The following is a 26,204-nucleotide window of genomic DNA, read 5'->3' as shown; positions in this document are numbered from 1 at the left end:
CACAGGAATTTGGTATAATCAATAATCTTTCGTATTAATCATAAATCTTAAAAAGACGAGCTTGTGATTGGGGCTAAATGTGAAGCAGTAAACTCGATTCTTGACGCTCTAGTTACATCTTAAATGGTGTCCGCAAAATTGTTACATCTTATTTGGATTTAACCAAGGGCGGGTAACTCTAGTTTACCTTTTCTTGATCTGGTTTGTCTTCCATTTGAGTGTATTTGTTCTAAGTTAGTTACTGCTACACTCTGAGTATTTTTACACTATTGGTATCAACAAATGGACCTTGGATCACTACAAAGAATACCGAGATCTTGATTTGAAAGTACGTACTGTAATATATTTCCCGCATTTCGTCAGAAACTTGAATCGGCATCACCACAATCACAAACATTATCAACTGACATATCCCATGGCCAATGGCCAAATTAATTGTTGTTATCATAGATATACACCGATTGGAGTATGGGATATATTCAGATTGAGGAATTATACTTTGGTTGGCGGGTTGTACCCAGATCTGCCGTTATATTTACAATGTCAAAGTTTAGCCATAAGATCAGTGAAAATAAATACAGAGACTAACACTTGGGTGTTTGTTATTGTTGATATGTTTTCAAAAGAAACAATTGTTCAGATTCTTGTAATAACCAACCTTTAACTTCAAACTAGGTCTCCATAACTGACAAATATAGTTCTATTTTGTATCCACTTTGTACAAACTACGTAATATGATGAAAGATATGGTGTAGTTTTCAATCTGATATTTCTTTGGTCAGTTTTGACTGACCATGCTAATAGTGGTCTGTTTTGAAGAAACTGACTGGTCTGCTATACTGCTATTCGTTTAGTTATATATCTTTATTTAAATGAAAATGGTGCAGTGTTCTTTGCAATGTTTACCACTCACACATTTGTGTTCATTTTATGATCTGATGATGGTTCCAAAGAAGGGGGAACATAATTTAAGTAATAACACAGTTTCTGTAAAATGTGTAGAAATATGATAATGTATTGATAATTTATGAGTGTACAATAGTAGTGGTATTATTTGTATCGTTTTGCCTAAAATCTACATAGAAATTCACTCAAAAATGGTGTTTCCCTGAAAAATTTATTGATAAAATTATTATCCATGACAACAACATGGCAGCAACTGACCTTGCTGAGTAATATCAACTTTAGTATGTAGAAAATAGGATCATCATCTTCTGCATGTATAAACATGCTTTTACCTCTCAATATATCGCATCACAGATACCTGTATCACAATATATTACAGTAAAAAAACTTTTGCGAAAACCCATCCCAATTAATAATCATCACAATTGTCATATTTTTTCCAATATTTTCAGACAATCCGTTGGGTACTACATCTTTGTGAATGATGGCTGGCCCAAGTCAACATTACCCCCTGACAGCCCAGATGTCAGCTCCGGCGTCCTATCAGGCGTATCAACCACCACCACCGCCGCAGATGTCACCGCAGCAACAACAGATGATGGTTCAACCCAAAGAGATAAATGCTGCTTTGTTTTGTAGAGCTGGGCAGGAAGCCGTTCACGACCTTGTTTCCAAAGCAACAGAATTATTTCAGCAGATGTATCGGTTACAAGTAGGTGAAACACTGAAATATTCCTCTGGTTGATGCAGATATCTCTGATTATTGCAAAAAAATTACTAATACATATTTTGCGGATATATTCCCCATCCGAAATGTTTGCCTTGTGAACATGTAGCATTCAGTTTTCATACCATATTTACTGGGTGGGCACGGTTTGACCGGTCATTTAGGGTGCCACAATTCGATGTGCAGACTTGCATCCCTTTGGGCATGCCTGAAACCAATGATTGTGGGTTCCAATCCATGGTTGCCCCGATTTTGTTTCTAGGTTTTGTCAGCACCATACCTGTGCTCCTCAGAGATCTGCATCACCTCTGACTTTCCTCCCACATCAAGCTGACATGCTCTGATACAACTGGAATACTGTTAAAAGCGACATGAAATCCAACTCACTGTCTCATATTCACAGAGAAGTGTTATGTTTTTCAAAGTAGTATTGCAGCTTTTTTCAAGATTGAGAATCTCACATGTAATGAATGAACACTATATCAACCATAAAAGTGTTATTTAAAAAAAAGAGAGAGAAAAGAGAAAGATTGACAACAAAATGTTAGGATGACATGTCTTTGAGCAGTGTTCGCTTGTTTTGAGAAAATACACTGGTGATGATGTGTTTAGATTCCGAATGGTGTGACAGCTAGTCCGCAGCTGTACCAGGAGCGGCGGATCAAGATTGATGAGCAGCTGCGTGTCATCCTGCAGATGTTTCAGAAGCTACGAGTCATCTACAACAAAGTCAATGAAATATCCATACACTTCCCAGAACCCCCAGAAGAGGTGTGTCTATTGTCTAGCAGAGTATCTAGTGATGGGGATTGGCCTGACCTTCGTATAGCAATTTATTGCAATAATGATTCATGTATTGCAAGACGTACCACAACGTATTGCATGCATTCTTTCATCTGTAATTTGTTCAGAAACTGAGTAAAAATGGACCCATACATCAGATTTCCAACGCACATATTTGACAACTTCATAGTTGTCTGCCATTTTGTTGGATGTTGCAATCATCACAAGGTATATGTAATAGACATATTGTATACAGGCCCTGAATAGTTTTGCTTTTTCAATCACAGGAATGAAAGTTTCAATTCAATACCGTGCACCTCTAATAATATCAGAACTGGGCAAAACTTAGGGACCACAAGAGAAATGCCAGTGAGATGTTATACTGGAAAGTATTCTAACTTATAGCAGGTTGTCATGATATAGCATGGATATAGTTGACTGCAGCATAAACATATCACTTGCTCACACAATGCTCCCAGTAATGCTACATTCAGAATGTTGGGCTTTATAGCATATATCGTCTTAAGGATGAGAATTTATGGTTGTCAACTTCTTTATTATGAGGAACACGTTTCGGAGTGTATACTTACTTGCTTACTCCTTCATCAGGTGAATCATTTCATCCGATGAAGGAGTAAGCATATACTCCGAAATTTTGTGTTCCTCATAATAAAGAAGTTGACATCCATAAATTCTCGCTCTTTTGTGTATCACTTCTACATGCCTTTTAAAGACTTGATATATCATCTTGTCGTCCCAGTTTATTTCACACTCTAACCTAATTTCCTTCAGTTGCTGATTCCGCTGGTTGGTTCGGAGGTGGATCAGACATCAATGAACAATGATGTGTATAGATATGTGGCAGAAGAACATAGAGACATTGTAGAGGTGAGTTGAGGTTGTTACATTTAAAATAGATGTATAATTATGTTGAGTACAATTGCTACACTATCCATATACCTAATTGTATGACAAATTTCCAAAACCCATTTAGAAATCTAAAAAACAAATGAACAAAAATAGGCTAGTATGTCGCCAAAGTAGACTCAATTTATGGATAACACAGCGTTAGAAATTGGCACTAGTCCTGTACTCTTACCAAACTGCCCAATAGTAAAGGTATCCTAAGGACTAGTAGAAACTGGCCTATTTTAAGGGTTTTGCTATATGTTATCATTATAAGGGCTAGTGGACAAAAACTGTTAATTTCTAACCCTGTAACAACTTCTTTATTTTACTGTAATGGCGACATTTTGGTATTGATCCTTATACCGTTGTCAAGCAATGCATCTATCGCCATAACAGCAAAATAAAGAAGTTGTTTTCCATTAATTGAGACTACTTTGGCGACATACTAGCTTTGTTATCCGTCAACTTCTGTGTAATGCCTATCAAACAATAGTGAGTAACCGTGTCATTGGATGGAATATGCATGTCAAGGTTTACAGTTTTATGGTATTTCAAGGACGTTAAAAACATTACAAGGGCAAGGTCAATGTGGGAAGGTTGCATTTCAAGAAAGAGAAATTTGAACATCTGTGTTTCATATGCTTGAGGTCCATATGAAACATTCAATATCTGCAAGAATACCTATGGCCCAAAATTGATTTTCCAATATGGCGGACATGGCAGCCATATTGAAAATAGGATGGCCTTGGGCACACGGCCAATATGAGCAGAACATGAAACATGGTTTGTGTTTTATCCCTTATATTCCTGTTTCAAAGTTTTACAATCTTGCTGTGATATGCATAAAAATTAGTAGTTGTAATGTTCTATGCTGAAAGAATGAAAAAGGTGTATTTTTTCCCCATTATCCAAATGCTTAGTGGACCCTACAGCAGAAACTAAGAAAGATATTGACCTGAGGTTGGCTTGACATGACTATTTCTATTGTTTACAGCAAGTACGAATGAAGAATCAGGAGATTAAAGACATCATTGACCAGATACGTTCCATCATCTGGGAGATCAACACCATGATTACAATGAGGAAAACGTGAAGCAAGGCCTTGTTCACCACGTCTGGTACACATGGATACCGACGGAGGCTGGACAGCAGCAGGGCAGACATGGAGCACCTAGATACCTCCAGTAGTCCAGTGGAAAAATGACTGTGGCCTTTAAAGACATCACCTTTAATTTTATGAGCATGTGAATCTCAGGTTTTCTTTTGGAAATGGGGCAACAGTTGGCTGAGTGGTCTGAAGTGCTGCGTTTCACAGCAGAGTTGCATCCCTTTGCCATGCCAGGATCTGGAGGGCTGTTTGTTCAACAGCAGACTTGCCACAATAATGATTCATGCTTGGTGAGCACATTCTCCTGGGTTTCAAGGATTTCACAGTGCCCTGCTTCGGGTTTCCTGCCACATTAAACAGTGACACTGATAGAAGTGAAAGATTGTTCTAAGTGGAATAAATTCAACTCGCTTATAAATGGTGGATATGTCAGGAGTGAGGAAACAATTTGTACAATATATGTCATGTATGAAAATAAACAGCCATATCCATCAGATTATGTTGTTCCATATATTTGGACCGCCTCCTTGGTCTAGTGGTAGAGCATCCGCCTGGAGAATGGAAGGCCCGGGGTTCAATCCCAGGTCGTGTCTTACCAAAAGACAGTAAAAGATGGTACTTGTTGTTATCCTGCCTGGCGCTTGGCATTAAGGGGCTACAACATGGACTGGTCGTCTCGGAATATCTTGTGTCTGAGTGGGGTATTCGTGTTAAACGGTATGGTATCTCAGTGGACTAGCACTATGAAATCGGCATTAGTCCCAACTAGTACAAGCAGCCCCAGGCATTTTCCTTTTCACTAATTACAAATACTGTGTGAACTTGCTCTGATGAGAACTAATAAGGCAATATAGTTAACACGCATATATGTGAGTTAGTCGCTATCTACCACGACAGCCTGTAAAATATCTAGTCTGAGCCAGGAAACCAGTGGTTGATAGCATAAGCACCGATCCACACCGTCAGGGCTCAGACGGGACTTCTTATTCCATACTGTCGAAGTTTGTTTCCACGACAACATGAGTATCTACTGCTGGTTTATAAAACCACATATAAGAAATCCATTAGGTGTTGATGATATTCTTTATTGATTCAGAAAGGTGTTAGACAATGAATCCTTGTGACAACCCACTCCATCTCTAATGTATCGCTTATCACTGGATGAGTTCATTATAGAGAATGGGGTAGGTCATCAAACCATGTTGCGCATATCATTACACCCTGGGTGAGATTCTTTCTTGTAGAATTGTTTATTACCTGATATGTTTGTTTTCTTGTTTCGCATAATTTACTTCAGTATGCCCAGATGCAAGAGGCAACAATGAAGATGTTCAATGGAGGTTACTTTTTAGGTTTTTGTGGCTTTCAAACAAACAAAATGCCATACCAGGCAATTGATCTGCAGAACAGAATCTCAAAATGTCCAAAATGGTCTGAGTAGTCAATAATTTTCTCTTGAAGTTATTTTGATATGCATCTTTCCCACCTAAGCTTCCATCAAGCACAACATTAATAATAATCACCATACACAAAAAAATATTTTCACTTCAACACAAAGTGAATAATTCAGTCACATGTTCATTATTTGTCTTCTACTGAAACATTGAAAAATATAGGAAATGATATACACGTACAAAGTACTTCTGACAAAGCATCAGTTATGATGAGAGAGAGAGAGAGAGCATAAATAAATGACAACTAAAGAGACTCAGTTTTGGGTTGATACTGGATTAAAGGCGGAACGAAGGAGGGTTGGGGTCATTTTACATGTATGTCCATATATACATACTTTATTGATTATTAAATCGTTTAGTTGTAAAATGCATTACCCTGCAGAATTGCAGCAGGGGAGTTCATTTGTCATTGTTGATGCAAACACGATTTCCTTATCGGCTTATGTAAAGTAGTACAATGGCCACAAGCACAACTGGAGTGAACATGTTGATGCCTGTTGCCATGGCAGCGGAGCAGGTGCCATCACAGGTGATATTTTTGTCACAGACCAGCCTGTAGCCCGGGGGAAAGGCCTTGCACAAATCACCATCTGCAACAAACATGTAGGCACTGAATAAACAAACATTCTATATTTTGTAATCAGAACACTCCAAAGCTTGTAGATACCCTGTCACGTGAATATCATTTCAATACCCTGTCGCACATCAAGTAAATACACCCTGAATATCATGTGAATATCCAGTCACATACCATGTGAATACCCTGTCATTACCACGTGAATACCCCGTCATGACCATGTGCATACCCCGTCACTCCCAACGTAAACACCCCGTCATGACCATGTGAATACCCCTCACTTCCCACGTGAATACCCCATCACTTACCGCATGAATATCCCGTCACTCCCCACGTAAATACCGCGTCACTCCCCACGTAAATACCCCCGTCACTCCCCACGTAAATACCCCGTCACTCCCCACGTAAATACCGCGTCACTCCCAACGTAAATACCCCCGTCACTCCCCATGTAAATACCCCGTCACTCCCCACGTAAATACCCCCGTAACTCCCCACGTGAATACCCCGTCACTCCCCACGTAAATACCCCCGTCACTCCCCACGTGAATACCCCGTCACTCCCCACGTAAATACCCCCGTCACTCCCCACGTGAATACCCCGTCACTCCCCACGTAAATACCACGCCACTCCCCACGTAAATACCCCGTCACTCCCCACGTAAATACCACGTCACTCCCCACGTAAATACCCCGTCACTCCACACGTGAATACCCCGTCACTCCACACGTAAATACCGCGTCACTCCCCACGTAAATACCCCCGTCACTCCCCACGTAAATACCGCGTCACTCCCCACGTAAATACCCCCGTCACTCCCCACGTAAATACCCCGTCACTCCCCACGTAAATACCACGTCACTCCCCACATAAATACCCCGTCACTCCCCAGGTGAATACCACGTCACTCCCCACGTAAATACCCCCGTCACTCCCCATGTAAATACCCCGTCACTCCCCACGTAAATACCCCCGTCACTCCACACGTGAATACCCCGTCACTCCACACGTAAATACCGCGTCACTCCCCACGTAAATACCCCCGTCACTCCCCACGTAAATACCCCGTCACTCCCCACGTAAATACCCCCGTCATGACCATGTGAATACCCCATCACTTTCCACATAAATACCCCGTCACTTACCATATGAAAACCCTGTCATATGCCAAAGAAAATACAATGTTATCTCTTATTCCACGTGAATACGTTGTCAAGTAAAGCACCGCTGTGCATACGCCTAAACAATACCAACCTGTTGAACTATTCTTTACTTTGGCACACAACTTGTCGTCTTCAGCGAAAGTTGACGTGAAATTCATGCTGCAGCGTGCGTCGTCAGTTCCCTTAGCGCACTTCTTGCAGGCGCTTTCACCTACAAAGATACACACCATCTTATTAACGCAATATGTCATCACAAATCTCAAGGTAAGAATGACATTAACATATAGTGAATTTAAGAGAAATGTTTCACACGTGGACGAATGAGTGAGTGAGTGTTAAAGACGGATTCCATTATTAGAATAAGGGTGTACCGTTTTTCGAACTGGCATTCAAGCTGGCCACCCGATCCACATCCGCGATGTGAGAAAACTGGCGTGACGTCGCATTTTTTTGGCGCTACAATTACTACATCTTGGGGGTATCTGTGGTAAGAATCCATCTAGGAATACATTTGTTTCATATTTAATCCTTAACTTATATTGGGTAATATTTCGTTGATAAAACCGTATGATGATCACATACGATGTGACACCTGCCCCATACAAAACGCATAACAGACGGCATATTCCTCACCATTTTAACCGTCATTTCTGTCATTGTTACACATTCATTATTTGCAAATTGTGATATGAAATCCAAACCCATTTTGCACTTGTGACTATTTGAATGCAGTTCAAGTGAAATGAGTAAATATTTCAACTAAATGTGTAACTAAACCTACACAGGACATGTTTTCGGCTTTTTTTTAAAGTGAATATTTTCACGTCTCCCGTTGTTTTGTTTCTATTACAGGGTGCTTTGCACAGAACGTATGTTCTTTCTGACACCTTTGATTCTTATTGCTAAGATCTTTTGTATCCTAGAATTTCACAAATGTGGAATGTAAGTAATATTTTTAGAAGAGGTTTTTTTCTCCCAGCCGGTGAGTCTTACAGCTAATTTTAGGAATAAGCACTCCAAATTACGTAATTATGACAAGATCGTTTTGTTTGTCAAACGAGTTTCTTTGATTTTCCTTTTACGTTTAACCTATCGAACTTACTTTTACTTACACAAACACGTTTTGTCAAATATATTTTCAATCCCACCACCAACTAGAAAAATAAAACCATGAAAAGGATTGACAGACAATGCTCCATCTATTTCCACGCCTTGACGTAACCGGAATACTGCTCAAAGCGGCGTTAAACCCAACTCACCCACTCGCCTATTTCCAGAGGAATCTATATACTGATTATGATAGAGATTATATTATTGTTAGAAGAAAGTTATTTCAGTAATAAGGCCATAGGACCACATACGTAATAATCATTTAGATATATATTTAATTGACAAATGACACAATCGTTATTATGCTTACAGTGGTTTCTTTTAGCTGGTGCATTTTTAGAATAAACAGCAAACTGCGATACAGTATTCCTATCGTTTCACATTAGTAGCTGATTAAATATAAGATTACTTTGGGAATTAGTGTAATAGAATGGCAAATATGCTTTTCTATGAGAGGCATTACATAACGTACACATAACGCTCGCATCTTATTAAATCGTGAGTATATTGGCGGTTTGGTAAGGACGTTCTATTGTTGACACCGTCCCCAATATGGTGTAAATTAGATTGAAACCCGTATGGCACTCACAGCAGTGTTCCTGAGACTATTAATAGCTATACAAAGTCATTTATCACTAGTGCCGAAACAAATACCATTCACGGGTAAACATAATTGTGTCTGTATGTTTATATATTACTTATCCGATAGCCATCCGACATGTCAATCATAACACGTTTGATAAATACCAGAACCTTGCACTAGTACAAGGGAAATACGTCTAACCATGGCAGTTTCTTGTACAGCTTAGATTTACCGTGTGAAAGAGGGTATTCAATTCCAGACTTAATCGATCTAAACACGTACACCTTCTTTAAGAAAAGGTTATATTGCAATACACCAACAGGGCACGGGTTCACAAAGACAAAAGTATGTTATGCATGCATACTACCTTACTAGGGGGCTTTCTTGTGTTAATTATGTACTGCATGCAGGGTTCTGATATCGATCTGTTACCGATGTGGTTTAGTACTGACTCAGACTTCTTTTCACGATCTTTTCATTTTCGTTTACTGAATGTAGAATCGTGGGTCATGGCCTAAGTTCTCCGTTACCAGATTTCCATCAAGAAAATAGAGATGTTTATAATTAAAGAGGAACTTGCCTCAAACAATTTTGAGTGAGATAGTTCAAAAGCTGTTTTGTCTGCGAAATAGAATTGTACCGTGTACCAATCTAGCGGTTTATGACATAATGACGACTTAGATCCCATACAGTGCCAACTGGAGCGTCTGTTAGTAGACTGGAGGTTAGAACCAAATGTTATAGCCACCCTTTGAAAACTTTAACAACAACCCCCCCCCCCCCCCCTCCCCCAACCACCACCACCACCACCATCCAGTCGTGACGGCAATGATGGGGTGGTGTTTTGAGGTTGGGCGATTTTTGTCATATCTGACTTTACTACAAAACGTTAACGTTTACTGATTATAACCCATGCCTATCCCCTGTCTACAAAATATATTTTTAATGTGTTTCACTAAAATGACAAAATGCATGTCTTAACATTAGTGTGGAAAATTTATGTTTTGTAAATAATATTGGGAGCAGTCGCTCGAAATACCATTTACTCTCGAGATGGTTTATGGAGAGCGTGTTTGTTTGTTATTTGCAGTATTTATATCAGTGAAAACCATCCGTGGCTATATGACAATAATCGACTTCGTAAAACAGGTCGAAAGCTTTCTAATCCCATCCTAACTTCCAGAAGGATGTCGCGCTTTCTAAAACCGGTTTCCATCTGGCAATCAAAGTGTCATCGTATACTTATTCTTATAAAATTGAATAAAGTAATCATTTTAATGTTTGGTAAGAAACATATCACAAAATTATTCCCACAATAAATTGAATACATAGTTAATGCGCTATGTGCGAGCGATTGCTGTTTAATCACAATCAGCAAGATTCCAGGTATAAATACATTCTGTAAATAATCAGGTCTGGACCAGACAGACCAGAGACAAGCAGCAACCAGTGCAGCGGGGTATGATGACACGCAATCATCTACCCGTTAAGATCAGGGATAGAACAGGTCTTCAGCAACCCATACTTGCCGAAAGAGACGACTATATATATACTAGTAGACGCTTGTCGTAAGAGGGGACTAACGGGATCGGGTGGTCAGGCTTGCTGATTTGAATGATGCATGTAATCCTTTCCCAATTGCGTGGATCGATGCTCATGATGTCAATCACTGGACTGTCTGGTCCAGACTCAATTATGTACAGACCGCCGTTATATAGCTGGAAGAGTGCTGACTGTGGCGTCAAACAACAAACAAACAAACAAACATGCAATCATCTGCTAATTCACAGAGCCTGACCACCCGGTATCCGCTTGTTCTTGTACACGAGGTGTACTGCGGTAATATTCTGATCGGATTTCCCAAGTGCGTTATCTATGCAGTTTGGCTGAAACAGTGTAACACTACCCAAACACTAGTACTGCAATTGCGGAGCGGAGGTTTTGGAAAGAAAAGAATTAACATTGAGTCATTAATCCCTCATGACTATTCTCAAGCGTTATAAACTGCCGGGCCACAGAAATTATGCACCCATGTTTGATGGTGTCTAAAATGAAACAAACAAGACAGGATTCCTCGATGGTGTATTTTGGGCAGTGTTTCGGCTGTGTCCAGCCTTGTAGCGTTTTGATAACGTTTGTTATGTTTTGGTCAAATCCAATTTCGAAGTGTGTATTTTCATTTGCCCGGCAGTTTAGCTAATACAGGAACACGAAAGGCGGCTGAGGAGTGGCTGGAATAAAAGATTTAACATTACCTCAAGGCTATTCTAAAGCGTTATAGATATGACATGGGTTCGCGTGAAAACGAACAATAGCTTTAAAAGATATAACGCAATGCGTAATATAACATCGACATTATAGTTTAAACGAATATGTCAACATACACATGAGTAAGGTTGAAATTCGACGCATGGCACAATACATGAAAACTCGACATATAACATATAGGATATTCAGAAGGAATCACTAGAGAGGCTATGTGATGCTAAGTCAACTCGAGTCGATTGAATTGATAAAATTCAAGTACGTAAAATAAATGTTCAAATCGTATAACACGTCCAAAGGCATATTTACTGTGTTTATATGATTTTATCGATAAAGAAACAGTGTTAATTATTGGAATATGGACAATATATATATATATATATATATATATATATATATATATATATATATATATATATATATATAATTAAATAAGTGGAGTAAGATTGAACACAGTTTTAATAGGCTAGCGCTTTCAACTCGTACATATATAGCTTTACTGATTTATCACTATTATAACCGTGGACACAACAAATCAATTGAGTTATTTGCAAGACAGACTATGTACACGTCTTAAAGCCGTTTTTAGGCGTATTTGGTCAACAAGTACGTCACACTTTTATTTTCGCTCTACAAAACTCCTTTCAATCTCTACCGGTCAATGTAAACAACCAGACGTCAGCTACTTGTGGAAAGAGCATAATTGTTTGACAGAATTTTAATTTGAAATTTTAAGAAATAATAATCATTAGAACGCATATCGCCAGTCTATCTTCATCCCACCTTCAGTCAAATTAAACACCTGGGCACCAGATAACACACATGATAGAAAAAAGGAGTTTAAGTTCTGAAAACCCACACTGTGATCCAATGATCTCAGTTCTACTCTTGACGTTGATTTTTTTGTATGCATTGTTTTGTATGGAGGGATAGCCTACAGTATTATTAACGTACGACCCGTTAAGATCCGGGGTAGATAGGTCTTCATCAACCTAACCATGCCATAAGAGGCGACTATGCTTGTGGTAAAGGGCGACCAAAGGGGTCGGGTGGTCAGGCTCGCTGATTTAGTTGTTGCATGTCATCGTATCCCAATTACTTAGATCGATGCTCATAATGTCAATCTCTGGATTGTCTGATCCAGACTTGATTATTTACAGACCACTGTGATATAGCTGGAATATTGCTGAGAGCCAGTTAAACAAAAAAGAAACAAACAAACACACCACCTTAATACAGAGAAGTCATCTGCCCAGACTAACTACCCCATCACATGAATTGTACCATTTACACAGGTAACCAAAATATCATAAATATTAAAACATTTACCTCTTTGGATCAAAACTACGGCCAGCATTGCCATGGAAACGGGAAAAAGTAAACGCAGCATTTTACACGAGGATCACTGAGCTCCCAAATACTTGTGCCAAGCTAAAGCATACTTCGTGCAATGACCAGGGCGTGATGCTGAAACGGCTATACTATTGTCACCAACCAATGAAATCAAAGTATACAGTCACATGACTTACAGCATACAACTAACTTCCCTTCCAACATCGTGATACAAGCAGATAAGGAATGCATTCGTCATTTAATAGTTTGCCTGCATGCAAGAAGGTAGTCACAACAGAACATACACAATTCTGCAGACAGGAACTTCTTTCAATGTTAATATTTCCAACGTCAAAATATCGTGTTCCTAGACTACTGCTACTCCATACAAGCCGTAACATGAGACACACATATACCGACTTATATTCAATATGAACGACAGAAGAATGCGATGTCAGTTTTCTAGAGTTTATTGTTTTCATAACGTCCCAATATTTTAACAAGATATGATTGTCAACATCCACATTCATAACACCTTTGTGCTATGTTGTGATCGTGTTGTAGGTCATCAAGGCAATAGGGAAGTTGCCTAAAAGCAGTGATAATAAAATACATTTTGTGTTCACTGCAGAAAGTGTCTGAGGATGTCGTTATGTCAGAACTTGATGAACAACCATCTGGAAGGCTTTCACGACAAATTTCACGAAGACAGCTCTTCCCAACATCTTTCAGTTTCTCGCTCACAAGCAGGAGGAAATTGGAATATGCTGAGTGAATCCTTACGAACTAGATCATGGAGCTGCGCCCAGGCGATGACCGTGACCTTGAGCAGCGTTTGATGCACCTCCAAGGGCATCTTGCACAAGGCTGAAACACATCGCTGCGGTGTCTCGATTCAACTGGCCATTTGACCAAGCTACAGGGACAGTAACAGTTTTCTTGTGTCAGCGAACTTTGTCAATGGACCTTGTGTCAGCGAACTTTGTCAATGGACCTTGTGTCAGCGAACTTTGTCAATGGACCTTGTGTCGGCGAACTTTGTCAATGGAACTTTCCTGCCTTTTCAGTGCATACTGTATAAGTCAAACTGTATTTGACGTGACCAACATTTCGTCAGTGATTTCGTCAGTTTCTTTTGTTGTTCCATTGAGTGAGTTTGAGTCATCAGGATCAAAGTTGGTAAGAATAACGAAACTTGTGGGGTACATGCAAACTGTACGTAAATTGTCACAACTGATATCAATCGGATACACGTCTTATGTTTCTTAATGTCTTGAGTGAATTCGTATTGCTATGCGTCTATACTACTGGTGCTTGATCTGTCTGGCTCGCCATGCGTCGTTATCTCGAATGTCCGGTTATCTCGTAGTTACAACACGGTTCCGCTAGGTTCGAGATAAGGGGGACTCGACTGTACATGTATGGATAGTAACTGCGATATTTCTAGATATTAAACTGCAAATGTATGTTGACACAAGAGACTGTTCGTTTGTTTGTTGTTTAACGCCACACTCAGCAATACTCCAGCTATACGACGGCGGTCTGTAAATAATCAAGTCTGGACCAGACAATCCAGTGATTGACATCATGAACATCGATCCACGCAATTGGGAAACGATGACGTGCATCAACCAAGTCAGCGAGCCTGACCACCCGATCCCGTTAGTCGCCTCTTAGGACAAGTATAGTCGCCTTTTGGTTGCATGGGTTGCTGAAGACCTATTATACCCCGAATCTTCACGGGTCGACACAAGAGACTGAAGTGTATGTGTTGTGCTGGTTTGCCTTGATTATGAGGCGCGGACAATCTGATATCTTAGTCATGAAAAAGTGTTTGTAAGCGGTGCTGAAGAGTAAGCTGACAAAGTGAAGTGGTATTAGATATATGCAATACTAAAATTATCAATTACTGATTATTGGTAAAAATATTCAATTATTTCATTATGTATATTTAAAGTTACAATGAAATGCATAATGTTGCTAACACTGCAATCTTAAGCACATGTTCGAGTTTCCAATGTATTACATCTCAATTCTATTATGATGGATTCGTTCCGGAAGTGAAGTCACTATCTCAATCACGTTCTCTATACAAACACAGATTTGTTCTCGCTCATGTGAGTAATTTGATTGGACATTTTTTTAGCGTCGTGTTATTCCAATCCGACTCAAAACGGAGCTGTGGTGGCGAGTGGGTGAACGCTATTGATCACACTAATACACAGGATAACCGATGACGCATTATGTCAACAGTCAAAGCTCAATGTTTTGTGCACGAGTATGCCAATGTTGCACTTGTACAAACAAAGCTTGATTTTACTGACTCGTGAAGTAATAACCAGTGTTTCCAATAGAATCTGATTTCGCACTCAGGATTGTTTGATTCCGTAGTTCATTTCAGTCATTTAAATAACCCCCGTGAGTAGATAACATTTAATAACTACCCATCCACAAATCCACATTTGATGACGTCACAAGTGCACCTAGTAACCTCACGTGACTGATGACGTCACATAACCTTGACCTTGGGGGTGGGGGGTGGGGGTGGGGTGTTGTCAATGTCATTGCCTCATTAATATGCAGAATAACTCATTAATATGCAAATGTATGCATGACGTCACAGGTCAATTAGGTTAATAAAGGGTCAACTGACCAAATGCAATCATGCAATTAATGACTTGACCATTCGTTAACCGTAGAACACGGGATAGTAATGAATGTTCCTATATGGACATGTTACTACGACCGGGGTTGGGTTGGGTCTTGACTCACGCGGAATGGAATGTCATTGTGAGACCATTTTGGCGCGAGAACATGTGGTGAACATTTGAACCTTTTGCTTTGGAGACATTTCTCTGTGCACATTCGGTGGCCGGCTATGTGTGGTAGGATTAAAAAAAATGCCCAGGAACAGGTTCATGTAGAAAGATCTCCCGATATTCAATTACATTCATTAAGGGTCAACTGACCGGATGCAATCATGCAATTAATTACTTGACCATTCGTTAAACATAGAACAACACGTGTCTAAAAACAAGATGGCGGACGTTGCCATGAACGCTCACGGGCTGTCACGTGTCCTCGGTTTGAATCTCGCGCCTGACCTACAAGTCAGTTCTATGAGGCCCCATTCCACATCTCAGGCTACGTTGATCCATAAGTGCAATAACTCATTCATTGTGAAATATAATCATGACGTCACAGGTCAGAAAGAGTAATGAGAGGTCTGTTGTTCCAATGCAAGAAGGAAATGTGTTAATGAGTCCTTCATTAAGTGAGAACAAAGCATAGTAATGAGTGTCCCTATATGGAAGTGGCTACTACGAGGTTCAAATGTGATTCACGGGGAAAGGAATGTCATTGTTAGACATATTCCATTGATGCATGGATTTCGTGTAGTTATGACTGTCACATGTGGCAAAGAGGGGTGTGAGTTGAATTTCCATAGAAACCACATGTCCAGTTCTTAACTCTTCTAGTGTTACCTCTTATAAGTTCCTTTTAACATTCAGTTGCCATGACAACTAAATAAAAAAATAAGGGTTAACAGTCTTGACTCCAAGAGGTCAGCTCTGAGAAATATAGAGTCGGTATCGCGAAACCCGTGTGTTGAAGACTGCAAAGTATGCCAGTCTGGTCTGAGACGTTTTAATACTGTAAAATTACATTCTTTTTCTAAAAGATGTTTGGAGTTCAAAATGTCCATTCAGTTTCCTTTTTTCAATGGAAAAATACTCGTTTAACCCATACCCAGAATCATTTTCATGAGAAAAAAATAGAGTGAAATAACGTAGTTTAGTGGATAACTTCTAAGAGATAAGATTACTTGAGCATTCATTAACAAAGAACAAAGGATAGTAATGAATATCCTTATATGGAAACTTGGGTCTCCAATCCCTCATTAATATGCAAGATAACTCATTAATGTGTACATGTATAAGTGATGTATCAGGTGAATTAGATGAATACAGGGTCAACTGACGAGATGCAATTTACTTACATTAACAAAGAACACTCGATAGTAAAGAATATCATCATATGGAAAACTTGACATCGCACGCGAAATGGAATGTTATTGCGACTGAATTTTGACGCCTTTTTGTACCTTTTCTCCATGCTCATTCGGGGGGCTGCGTCTGCTGAGATTATCAGCCCAGGAATAAGAGTGTGATCTATGTCCATATGTGTTATAAAACTCAACGGTCGTGTTGAGTGACTGACATTTACACTCTAACCTTGCTGACAGATAAGACGTCCGTTTTCAAAATGAAGAGAGTTTCAGAGGATATATTTGGACCTACAGTCATTTTCACAAAGCATAGCAAGACCAAGTCGAGAAAAACATGTCGGAGAAAATCAATGGCATCAAAGGGGTCGCCGAAGAGACTGGTTGCATCTAAGAAGAAAAAGATGACAACCAAGAAAGCGAAAATGACTATACTGAAAATGCAACCCGTGTCGAAAGTAAAGGCTGTTGTGAAACGAATCCGACCTGCCTTGAAGCGTCGCATTGCTGAAGGAAATAAAAGAATGCTTCAGACCCTCTCATCGGGCACTTGTTATTGATCACTATGGATGTTACCACCTGTTCAGACTGAGACAAGAGTTTTGCGAGAAAAGATAATCTACAGAGACATCAGAAGCAGGTGCACAGGTCAACTCAAGACTATCCTTCTCTTCTTCCTCCTCTGGATAAACACCCTCCTCCTCCTCCTCTGGATAAACACCCTCCTCCCCCTCCTCCTCCTCTGGATAAACACCATCCTACTCCTCCTCCTCTAGATAACACCCTCCTCCCCCTCCTCCTCTGGATAAACACCCTCCTCCTCCTCCTCCTCTGGATAAAAACCCTCCTCCTCCTCTCCTCCTCCTCTGGATAAACACCCTCCTCCTCCTCCTCCTCCTCCTCCTCTGGATAAACACCCTCCTCCTCCTCCTCCTCTGGATAAACACCCTCCTCCTCCTCCTCCTCCTCTGGATAAACACCCTCCTCCTCCTCCTCCTCCTCTGGATAAACACCCTCCTCCTCCTCCTCCTCCTCCTCCTCTGGATAAAAACCCTCCTCCTCCTCCTCTGGATAAACACCCTCCTCCTCCTCCTCCTCCTCCTCTGGATAAACACCCTCCTCCTCCTCCTCCTCCTCTGGATAAACACCCTCCTCCTCCTCCTCCTCCTCCTCAGGATAAACACCCTCCTCCTCCTCCTCCTCCTCTAGATAAGCACCCTCCTCCTCCTCCTCCTCCTCCTCTGGATAAACACCCTCCTCCTCCTCCTCCTCAGGATAAACACCCTCCTCCTCCTCTGGATAAACACCCTCCTCCTCCTCCTCCTCTGGATAAACACCCTCCTCCTCCTCCTCCTCCTCCTCTGGATAAACACCCTCCTCCTCCTCCTCCTCTGGATAAACACCCTCCTCCTCCTCCTCCTCCTCCTCTGGATAAACACCCTCCTCCTCCTCCTCCTCCTCTGGATAAACACCCTCCTCCTCCTCTCCTCCTCCTCTGGATAAACACCCTCCTCCTCCTCCTCCTCCTCTGGATAAACACCCTCCTCCTCCTCCTCCTCCTCCTCTGGATAAACACCCTCCTCTTCCTCCTCCTCCTCTGGATAAACGCCCTCCTCCTCCTCCTCTGGATAAACACCCTCCTCCTCCTCCTCCTCCTCTGGATAAACACCCTCCTCCTCCTCCTCCTCTGGATAAACACCCTCCTCCTCCTCCTCCTCCTCCTCTGGATAAACACCCTCCTCCTCCTCCTCCTCTGGATAAACACCCTCCTCCTCCTCCTCCTCCTCCTCTGGATAAACACCCTCCTCCTCCTCCTCCTCTGGATAAACACCCTCCTCCTCCTCTCCTCCTCCGCTGGATAAACACCCTCCTCCTCCTCCTCCTCCTCCTCCTCTGGATAAACACCCTCCTCCTCCTCCTCCTCCTCCTCCTCTGGATAAACACCCTCCTCTTCCTCCTCCTCCTCTGGATAAACGACCTCCTCCTCCTCCTCCTCCTCTGGATAAACACCCTCCTCCTCCTCCTCCTCCTCCTCCTCTGGATAAACACCCTCCTCCTCCTCCTCCTCCTCCTCCTCCTCTGGATAAAAACCCTCCTCCTCCTCCTCCTCCTCTGGATAAACACCCTCCTCCTCCTCCTCCTCTGGATAAACACCCTCCTCCTCCTCCTCCTCTGGATAAACACCCTCCTCCTCCTCCTCCTCCTCCTCTGGATAAACACCCTCCTCCTCCTCTCCTCCTCCTCTGGATAAACACCCTCCTCCTCCTCCTCCTCCTCCTCCTCCTCCTCTGGATAAACACCCTCCTACTCCTCCTCCTCCTCCTCCTCTGGATAAACACCCTCCTCCTCCTCCTCCTCCTCTGGATAAACGCCCTCCTCCTCCTCCTCCTCCTCCTCTGGATAAACACCCTCCTCCTCTGGATAAACACCCTCCTCCTCCTCCTCCTCCTCTTCTGGATAAACACCCTCCTCCTCCTCCTCCTCCTCTAGATAAACACCCTCCTCCTCCTCTTCCTCCTCCTCCTCCTCCTCTGGATAAACACCCTCCTCCTCCTCCTCTGGATAAACACCCTCCCCCTCCTCCTCCTCTGGATAAACACCCTCCTCCTCCTCCTCCTCCTCCTCCTCTGGATAAACACCCTCCTCCTCCTCCTCCTCCTTTTCCTCTGGATAAACACCCTCCTCCTCCTCCTCCTCTGGATAAACACCCTCCACCACAACCAACACCTCCTCTTCCTCCTCCTCCTCCTCCTACTCCTCAGGAAACCTGTGTCGAAAATAAAAAAGCCGCTGTGAAATGAACCCAAGCTGTCTTTAAGCATTGCATGGGTGAAGGGTATTAAAGAATGGTTCAGACCCTCTTATCGCGCACTTGTATTTGTTCACTATGGAGGTTACCACCTGTCCAGACTGTGGCAAGAGTTTTGCGCGAAAAGATAATCTACAGAGACATCAGAAGCACGTGCATAGATCAACTCAAGACTCGTCTTCTCTTCTTCCTCCTCTGGATAAACACCTTACTCCTCCTACTCCTCCTCTTCCCGATAAACACCCTCCTCCTCCTCATCAGGAAATATCTCCACGTTTGCTTTCATCTCGGGAACACCAGCGACACGGACGATTCAAGTTCCTTATACCCTCCAATACCATCGTTGTTGGACCCAGTGGATGCGGAAAGTCGGTGTTTGTCTTCAACCTATTACGTCGTGGATTCGTTCAACCCCTGCCCGACTGTATTGTCTGGTGTTATACTGTGTGGCAACCGCTTTACGATAGCATTCTTCAAACTTTACCTCAAGTACGGTTTGTGAAAGGAATACCTTACAATCTCGAAGATGAAAACTTCTTCGATGCCCGTAATCAGAACATGATGGTGTTGGATGACTTTTTGTCTGAAGCAAAGAATGACAATCGGATTTCCCGTCTGTTTACCCAAACCTCCCACCACAAAAATGTCATTATATTTTTGCTATTGCAAAACCTCTTCCCGAGAGGTAAGGAATCTAGGGACATTGCTCTAAATTCTCATTATGTCACACTTTTCAATTCGCCAGTGGATAGACAGCAGGTGAAGTTATTCGCCAGAAGAATATTTCCTGAAGACATTGGTAAATTTATGACTCTTTATGAAAGGGCTGTTGAAACCCCTTATGGACACCTTACAGTGGATCTCAAACCCGGTACAAGTGAGAAGAATAGATTACACGTCAACGTCTTGACAACCAGCGACAATCAACCTGATCACAGTGCTTCACAACAACAACAACAACAACAACAACAACAACAACAACGGGTAAAAGATGTCTCTCTAGCATTAGACGTGCAGACAGCTCCTGACATTCGTGCTGATCACACTTCGAAAGAAAGGTCTCTAAGCTCTGAAGACGACGACGTTGAAACAGCATCCATCTCGAGTGACGACACAGGACCTTTTACCATGGCCACTGCGTGTACTGACTGCGGCGTATTGATAGACAATATGCACGATCTACAGCGACATATTAGATCATGGTGTCCAGCAAACAACAACTTGAAATGCAAAAGAAAATGTCTCAGATACGAGAGTGACGACAACGGTGACGACGATGAGGAACGACTTCCTGAACAGAAAGGTGGAGGTCTCGCTGTCAAACGTCGTCGCTGGAAGCCGCCAAACACCGACGTGGATGCGGAGGAGTGGCAAAATGTTGGTTTACAACGCATCTGGAATCGTGTGTACAACATCAAGCACGACGCAATGAAACTCAAGAGGAAAAAGTACAGACAACAGGGTCGAACAGAAGAATGGATTGACAGAAAAATGAAACAGATGTGGGAAAGCGAATTGACCGACAGTCTCAAAAGTGTCATAGAGTTCTCCCAATATTTTAGACAGGCGCCTCTATTTCAACCCATCCTAGACAGCCTGAGCGATATGGATCCTGGCACTGATCAATCTATTATCAAAAACAAGATCGCTCGTTTCACGAAAACTGTGATGAAAGACATTCTGACTCGTGTAGACATACCTGAAGCAGATAGTGACACTGAATCTATCTCAGCCGCCGATGATGGCGATGACGAGCAGAGCGAGCAAGAATAAAAACCTTGCTCTCGTGTTACAACCCTTCAGTTGAGATTTTGTGTTACCCAAAGCAATGACACGGAAGAATCGGTCACCGAGTCGAGGTAAAGGACGAAGATTTGGACTTATCCATGTATTGAAAACAGGACCTGTCATTAAGTCAAAACAGATTTCTCTAAATGACAGCTCCCTGGCGTCAAAGAAACGCCTGGTCGTATACATCAGGAGACCGGTCAAGTTGGGACCTCCGGGACGCAAACATCTATAAATGTCACAAAGATGGTCGTCTCCAACAGGTGCATCTGAGTGGTGTATTTCATGTCGAGATTAAATGCTTAAAACATTTCTAAAATAATTGAACCGTCAAGGTTTTTAATCATTTTGTAAATCGTTGAAATCACTCGAACACTTGTAAAGTCAACACCATGTGCTGTTAATAAAAGCCTCATTACAGTTTATATTTTGTTGTTGTTTTAATTCATATTTCTATGATGTCATACATATGGTCAATATGCCTCTGGAAAGCAATTATCTCTACTAGCCGATCACACGACAGTTCGCTTGTGGTTTTTTTGGTTATTTTTTTTTTTAGCATCATACAGTTACTAACAAGAACTTGTCTATAGTAAAACCACACTGTTAACACTTCAATTCAACGAGAACTGTGAACCTACAGTGAGTGAGTGAGTATGGTTTTAAGCCGCTTTTTAGCAATATTCCATCAATATCATGGCGGGGGACACCAGAACTGGGCTTCACACATTGTACCCATGTCGGAAATCGAACCCGGGTCTTCGGCGTGACGAGCGAACGCTTTAACCAATCAGCTATATGACCGCCCCTCCGTACAGATTCACATCATAGATCTATCCAACTTCATTCGAGGTGCTCTGACGTCAGCACTTACAAAAAAAAAAGGAGCTCTTTTCAACAAATTGTCACAGGATAGGTTTTCAATAGCCTATTTAGGCTGAAATTTGATTGTTAAAACGAACAAATGTCCAGCTTGGCACTCAAGGGGTTAAACTTTTGGAACTATATTTAAATGAGAATCTTGCGTGCCCGGAGACGTTAGAAAATTGGAATCTTTGTAAAACGGTTTAGTGTTAAATATTATTGTTTAATCACGTTTGTATACACGCAACGAATAAATATTATTGATGTGAGTGTATTGTCATTTTGTTTCTTTTTTAACATATACCCAACCTGATACAAAACAGTCAATTAACCTTGTGATATTCGCTGCAAGAGGTTTTGAGTTAAAGGTAATGAACGCTGTGATGTGACATGGTGAAATAATAGAAAAAAATATATAATAATTGGTATCAATAAACTTAAGAAATTTTGATTTGGTAAAATACAATGTATAACACTTAGCATGGATTTTTAAAATTTGCCGACTCGCATACGAACTCGCATTAGTCTTTTCGTTCAAAATCGAAATGGATATATTTATTAAATCCAAAAAGTATGTACGGATGTACAAGTGCTATTCGATAACTAAACTAGGGAAAGATGCATATGAAAATCATGCACATGTTGCTGAGATGATCTCCTGACTTCTACATACTCTTTGGACGATATTAGACATAAACACAATTAACGAAAATTATTCTTATCACTGCAAATTAACACGAACATACAATCATACTGTAAGTAGGTCAAGGGTCAGATGCATTCGGGCAGTGTTTGAAGTAAAATGCTCGAATTTCAACTCGTGAAATAGTCGTTCCTTGGTTTCTCCTTTAATTACAACTACTCTGAATGAGGCATAATAGACACATACTTTGGAAGACATCCTCTCTCCGACTTTAATTTCTCGTGCAAAACACTGTATTCTCCCACCGAATATCATGTTTCCCACTTGATTTTGTTATAACACACAGAGGTGAAGTTTCCAGCTAACACCCCATGCTCTGAATTAATTTCCAATAATTATCAAATTGACTTCCAAGTTATCAGGCAACGACCATTCCGTTGGCTAGCTATCGCGGTATTATAATATGTAATTAGCAAACAATGGTTACATGGTCAGTTTGAAGTTAAAACTATCATGAAATATTACACAATGATTTTGCAAATTCATGCTTTGCAGAGTTAAAGGATATGGTTGTAAATTTCACACAGGCGAATTGGTGTTTTTTCATATAATTAGTGTTGTTCTTTTACAAAATTATATTCTGATATTCTTAGTATTCATCATGCCTTTATTGAATAGCACGTGTATAGTAACTCATACCATATGTGAACTTTCTACAACGGAGTGGAGCTGTGGTTAACCAACCCCCTCCATACATAAGCAGGCTCACGATAAATGGCATGTGGTGACCTCAATTTCAGGAGGCTCTCTAGTCAGTATCTCACAAAACAGCGACACGGACAAAACAAGGTGTTATGTGTATAACATATACCAACTCATTCTGAGTGTTGTAAAATAAACCTCACTTGTTACCATAGAAGCAATATGATCTACTGTTAGATGCGTCGTCAACTGTGTACATAGTACACTAACTAAATATGGAAATAGTACTATGCCCATTGAGCGTTGTAAAGAAGGTGATCACGTGACTCCCCAGCGAATATATACTTGGTGAAGCTTGCGTTGAATTGATCATCGGGTTATCTTGCTGACCAGACACAATACACCAAACGATTAATCTTAAGGTTTTAAAAAGCCAATCATGCTAAATTCAGAATATTCTAACTTTATCTCGAGTCATAGAAATGTATCATGACAAGGGTTAACTAACACGATGCTAAGATCAACCTTTTAAAACCTTAAGATTAATCGTAACTGTTTTGTAAAAAGAGATAAAAAAAGACAATATAAGAATACATTGATCGATGTCTGACTTTATTAAAGAGCACATAGGTAAAGGTAACTACATCACTATGTCTCTTCATTATGATGGTTCTTCAATGGGACGTCATTTGTGGTGCACACATCCTGGAACAAAGGGAACATTGAATTTGTACTTGTACTCTTTTTTTTCCTAAATGAGAATTCGTTGGACTCATGATAACATAATAAACTCAATCAAGGGTTTTTTTCATACACATCATACATCATGCAGAAACAGACTATAACATCTACAGCCAGGAATCGCAATGCCACAGCATGTACCCAAAAGTTGTGCGCCGCTCGCACAACAAAGTATAGTCTGTATCAGAAATCACTTTGTTACATTTCATAAAAAGTGAATTTTCATAAAATCACTATGAGTATTCTATTTCTTGCTTTGTAAAATGTTTAACGAGTGATGTTTTATCAACAACAACAGCAAAAAAAAGAAGAATTATATCTAATTTCTGTTGGGTATTAAACTCTACAAATGGATTGGTAAAATAAGAATCTGTTTTAAGTTTAACTGTTAAATAATATGAATTATTTTATCAAAAGCATGGTGTACAAATGCATACATAACATTACAAAAATACTTTACACAAATATGCATTAGAGGTAGACAGATGAGAAAGAAAGAAAAAAGATTTCAATGTAACTAATTACATATCAGTAAATAATTTGTAAAAATATTTAGATTAAAATTATTACTCACCTAAGACGACTCTGACACAGTAGCACGTGACCTCCATTCTCCTCATTCATTCCGTCTTCAATACTGTCAGCAAGGTTAGAGTGAAAATGTCAGTCACTCAACACTACCGTTGAGTTTTATAACACATATTGACATAAATCACACTCTTATTCCTGGGCTGATAATCTCAGCAGACGCAGCCCCCCGAATGAGCATGTAGAGAGGGGGCAAAAAGGCGGCAAAATTCAGTCGCAATAACATTCCATTTCGCGTGCGATGTCAAGTTTCCATATGAGGATATTCATTACTATCCATTGTTCTTTGTTAATGTAAGTAAATTGCATCTGGTCAGTTGACCCTGTATTCATCTAATTCACCTGATACATCACTTATACATTTACATATTAATGAGTTATCTTGCATATTAATGAGGGATTGGTGACCTAAGTTTCCATATAAGGATATTCATTATTATCCATTGTTCTTTGTTAATGAATGCTCAAGTAATCTTATCTCTTAGAAGTTATCTACTAAACTACGTTATTTCACTCTATTTTTTCTCATGAAAATGATTCTGGTTATGGGTTAAACGAGTATTTTTTCCATTGAAATAGGAAACTGAACCGACATTTTGAACTCAAACATCTTTGAGAAAAAAGAATGTAATTTTACAGTATTAAAACGTCATATACCAGACTGGCATACATTACAGTCTTCAACACACGGGTTTCGCGATACCGACTCTATATTTCTCCGAGCTAACCTCTAGCTAGGAGTCAAGACTGTTAACCCTTATTTTTTTTTATAGTTGTCATGGCAACTGTTTGTTAAAAGGAACTTATAATGGGTAACACGAGAAGAGTTAAGAACTGGACATGTGGTTTCTATGGAAATTCAACTCACACCCCTCTTTGCCACATGTGACAGTCATTACTACCGAAATCCATGCATCAATGGAATAAGTCTAACAATGACATTCCTTTCCCCGTGAATCACATTTGAACCTCGTAGTAGCCACTTCCATATAGGGACACTCATTACTATGCTTTGTTCTCACTTAATGAAGGACTCATTAACACACTGCATTCGTGCATTGGAACAACAGACCTCTCATTACTCTTTCTGACCTGTGACGTCATGATTATATTTGACTATAAATGAGTTAATGCACTTGCGGATC

General features: G+C 40.7%; 2 protein-coding genes across 2 annotated transcripts; one reads left to right on the top strand and one right to left on the bottom strand.

Moving 5' to 3' along the window:
• The first annotated feature begins 44 nt into the window (after window positions 1-44).
• Window positions 45-4,910, top strand: LOC139459693 (mediator of RNA polymerase II transcription subunit 30-like). The gene is made up of 5 exons (XM_071241326.1): window positions 45-328; window positions 1,359-1,618; window positions 2,246-2,404; window positions 3,209-3,304; window positions 4,320-4,910. The coding sequence occupies exons 2-5, from the start codon at window positions 1,388-1,390 to the stop codon at window positions 4,416-4,418; spliced, it is 585 nt and encodes a 194-aa protein (XP_071097427.1). The 5' UTR covers window positions 45-328; window positions 1,359-1,387; the 3' UTR covers window positions 4,419-4,910.
• Window positions 4,911-6,319: 1,409 nt separating this feature from the next.
• On the bottom strand, window positions 6,320-12,976 carry LOC139459816 (uncharacterized). The gene is made up of 3 exons (XM_071241513.1): window positions 12,916-12,976; window positions 7,720-7,839; window positions 6,320-6,477 (listed from the first exon to the last, which is right to left on the bottom strand). Exons 1-3 carry the CDS (start codon window positions 12,974-12,976, stop codon window positions 6,320-6,322), a joined length of 339 nt encoding a protein of 112 aa, XP_071097614.1.
• Between the last annotated feature and the right edge of the window lie 13,228 nt (window positions 12,977-26,204).

This window comes from Haliotis cracherodii, unplaced genomic scaffold (genome assembly GCF_022045235.1).
Source record: "Haliotis cracherodii isolate W230 unplaced genomic scaffold, xgHalCrac1.p SCAF_1, whole genome shotgun sequence".
In the NCBI taxonomy this organism is placed as follows: Eukaryota; Metazoa; Mollusca; class Gastropoda; order Lepetellida; family Haliotidae; genus Haliotis; species Haliotis cracherodii.
Note: the sequence above shows the minus strand (reverse complement) of the source record. Positions and strands in the feature narration are given on the sequence as shown.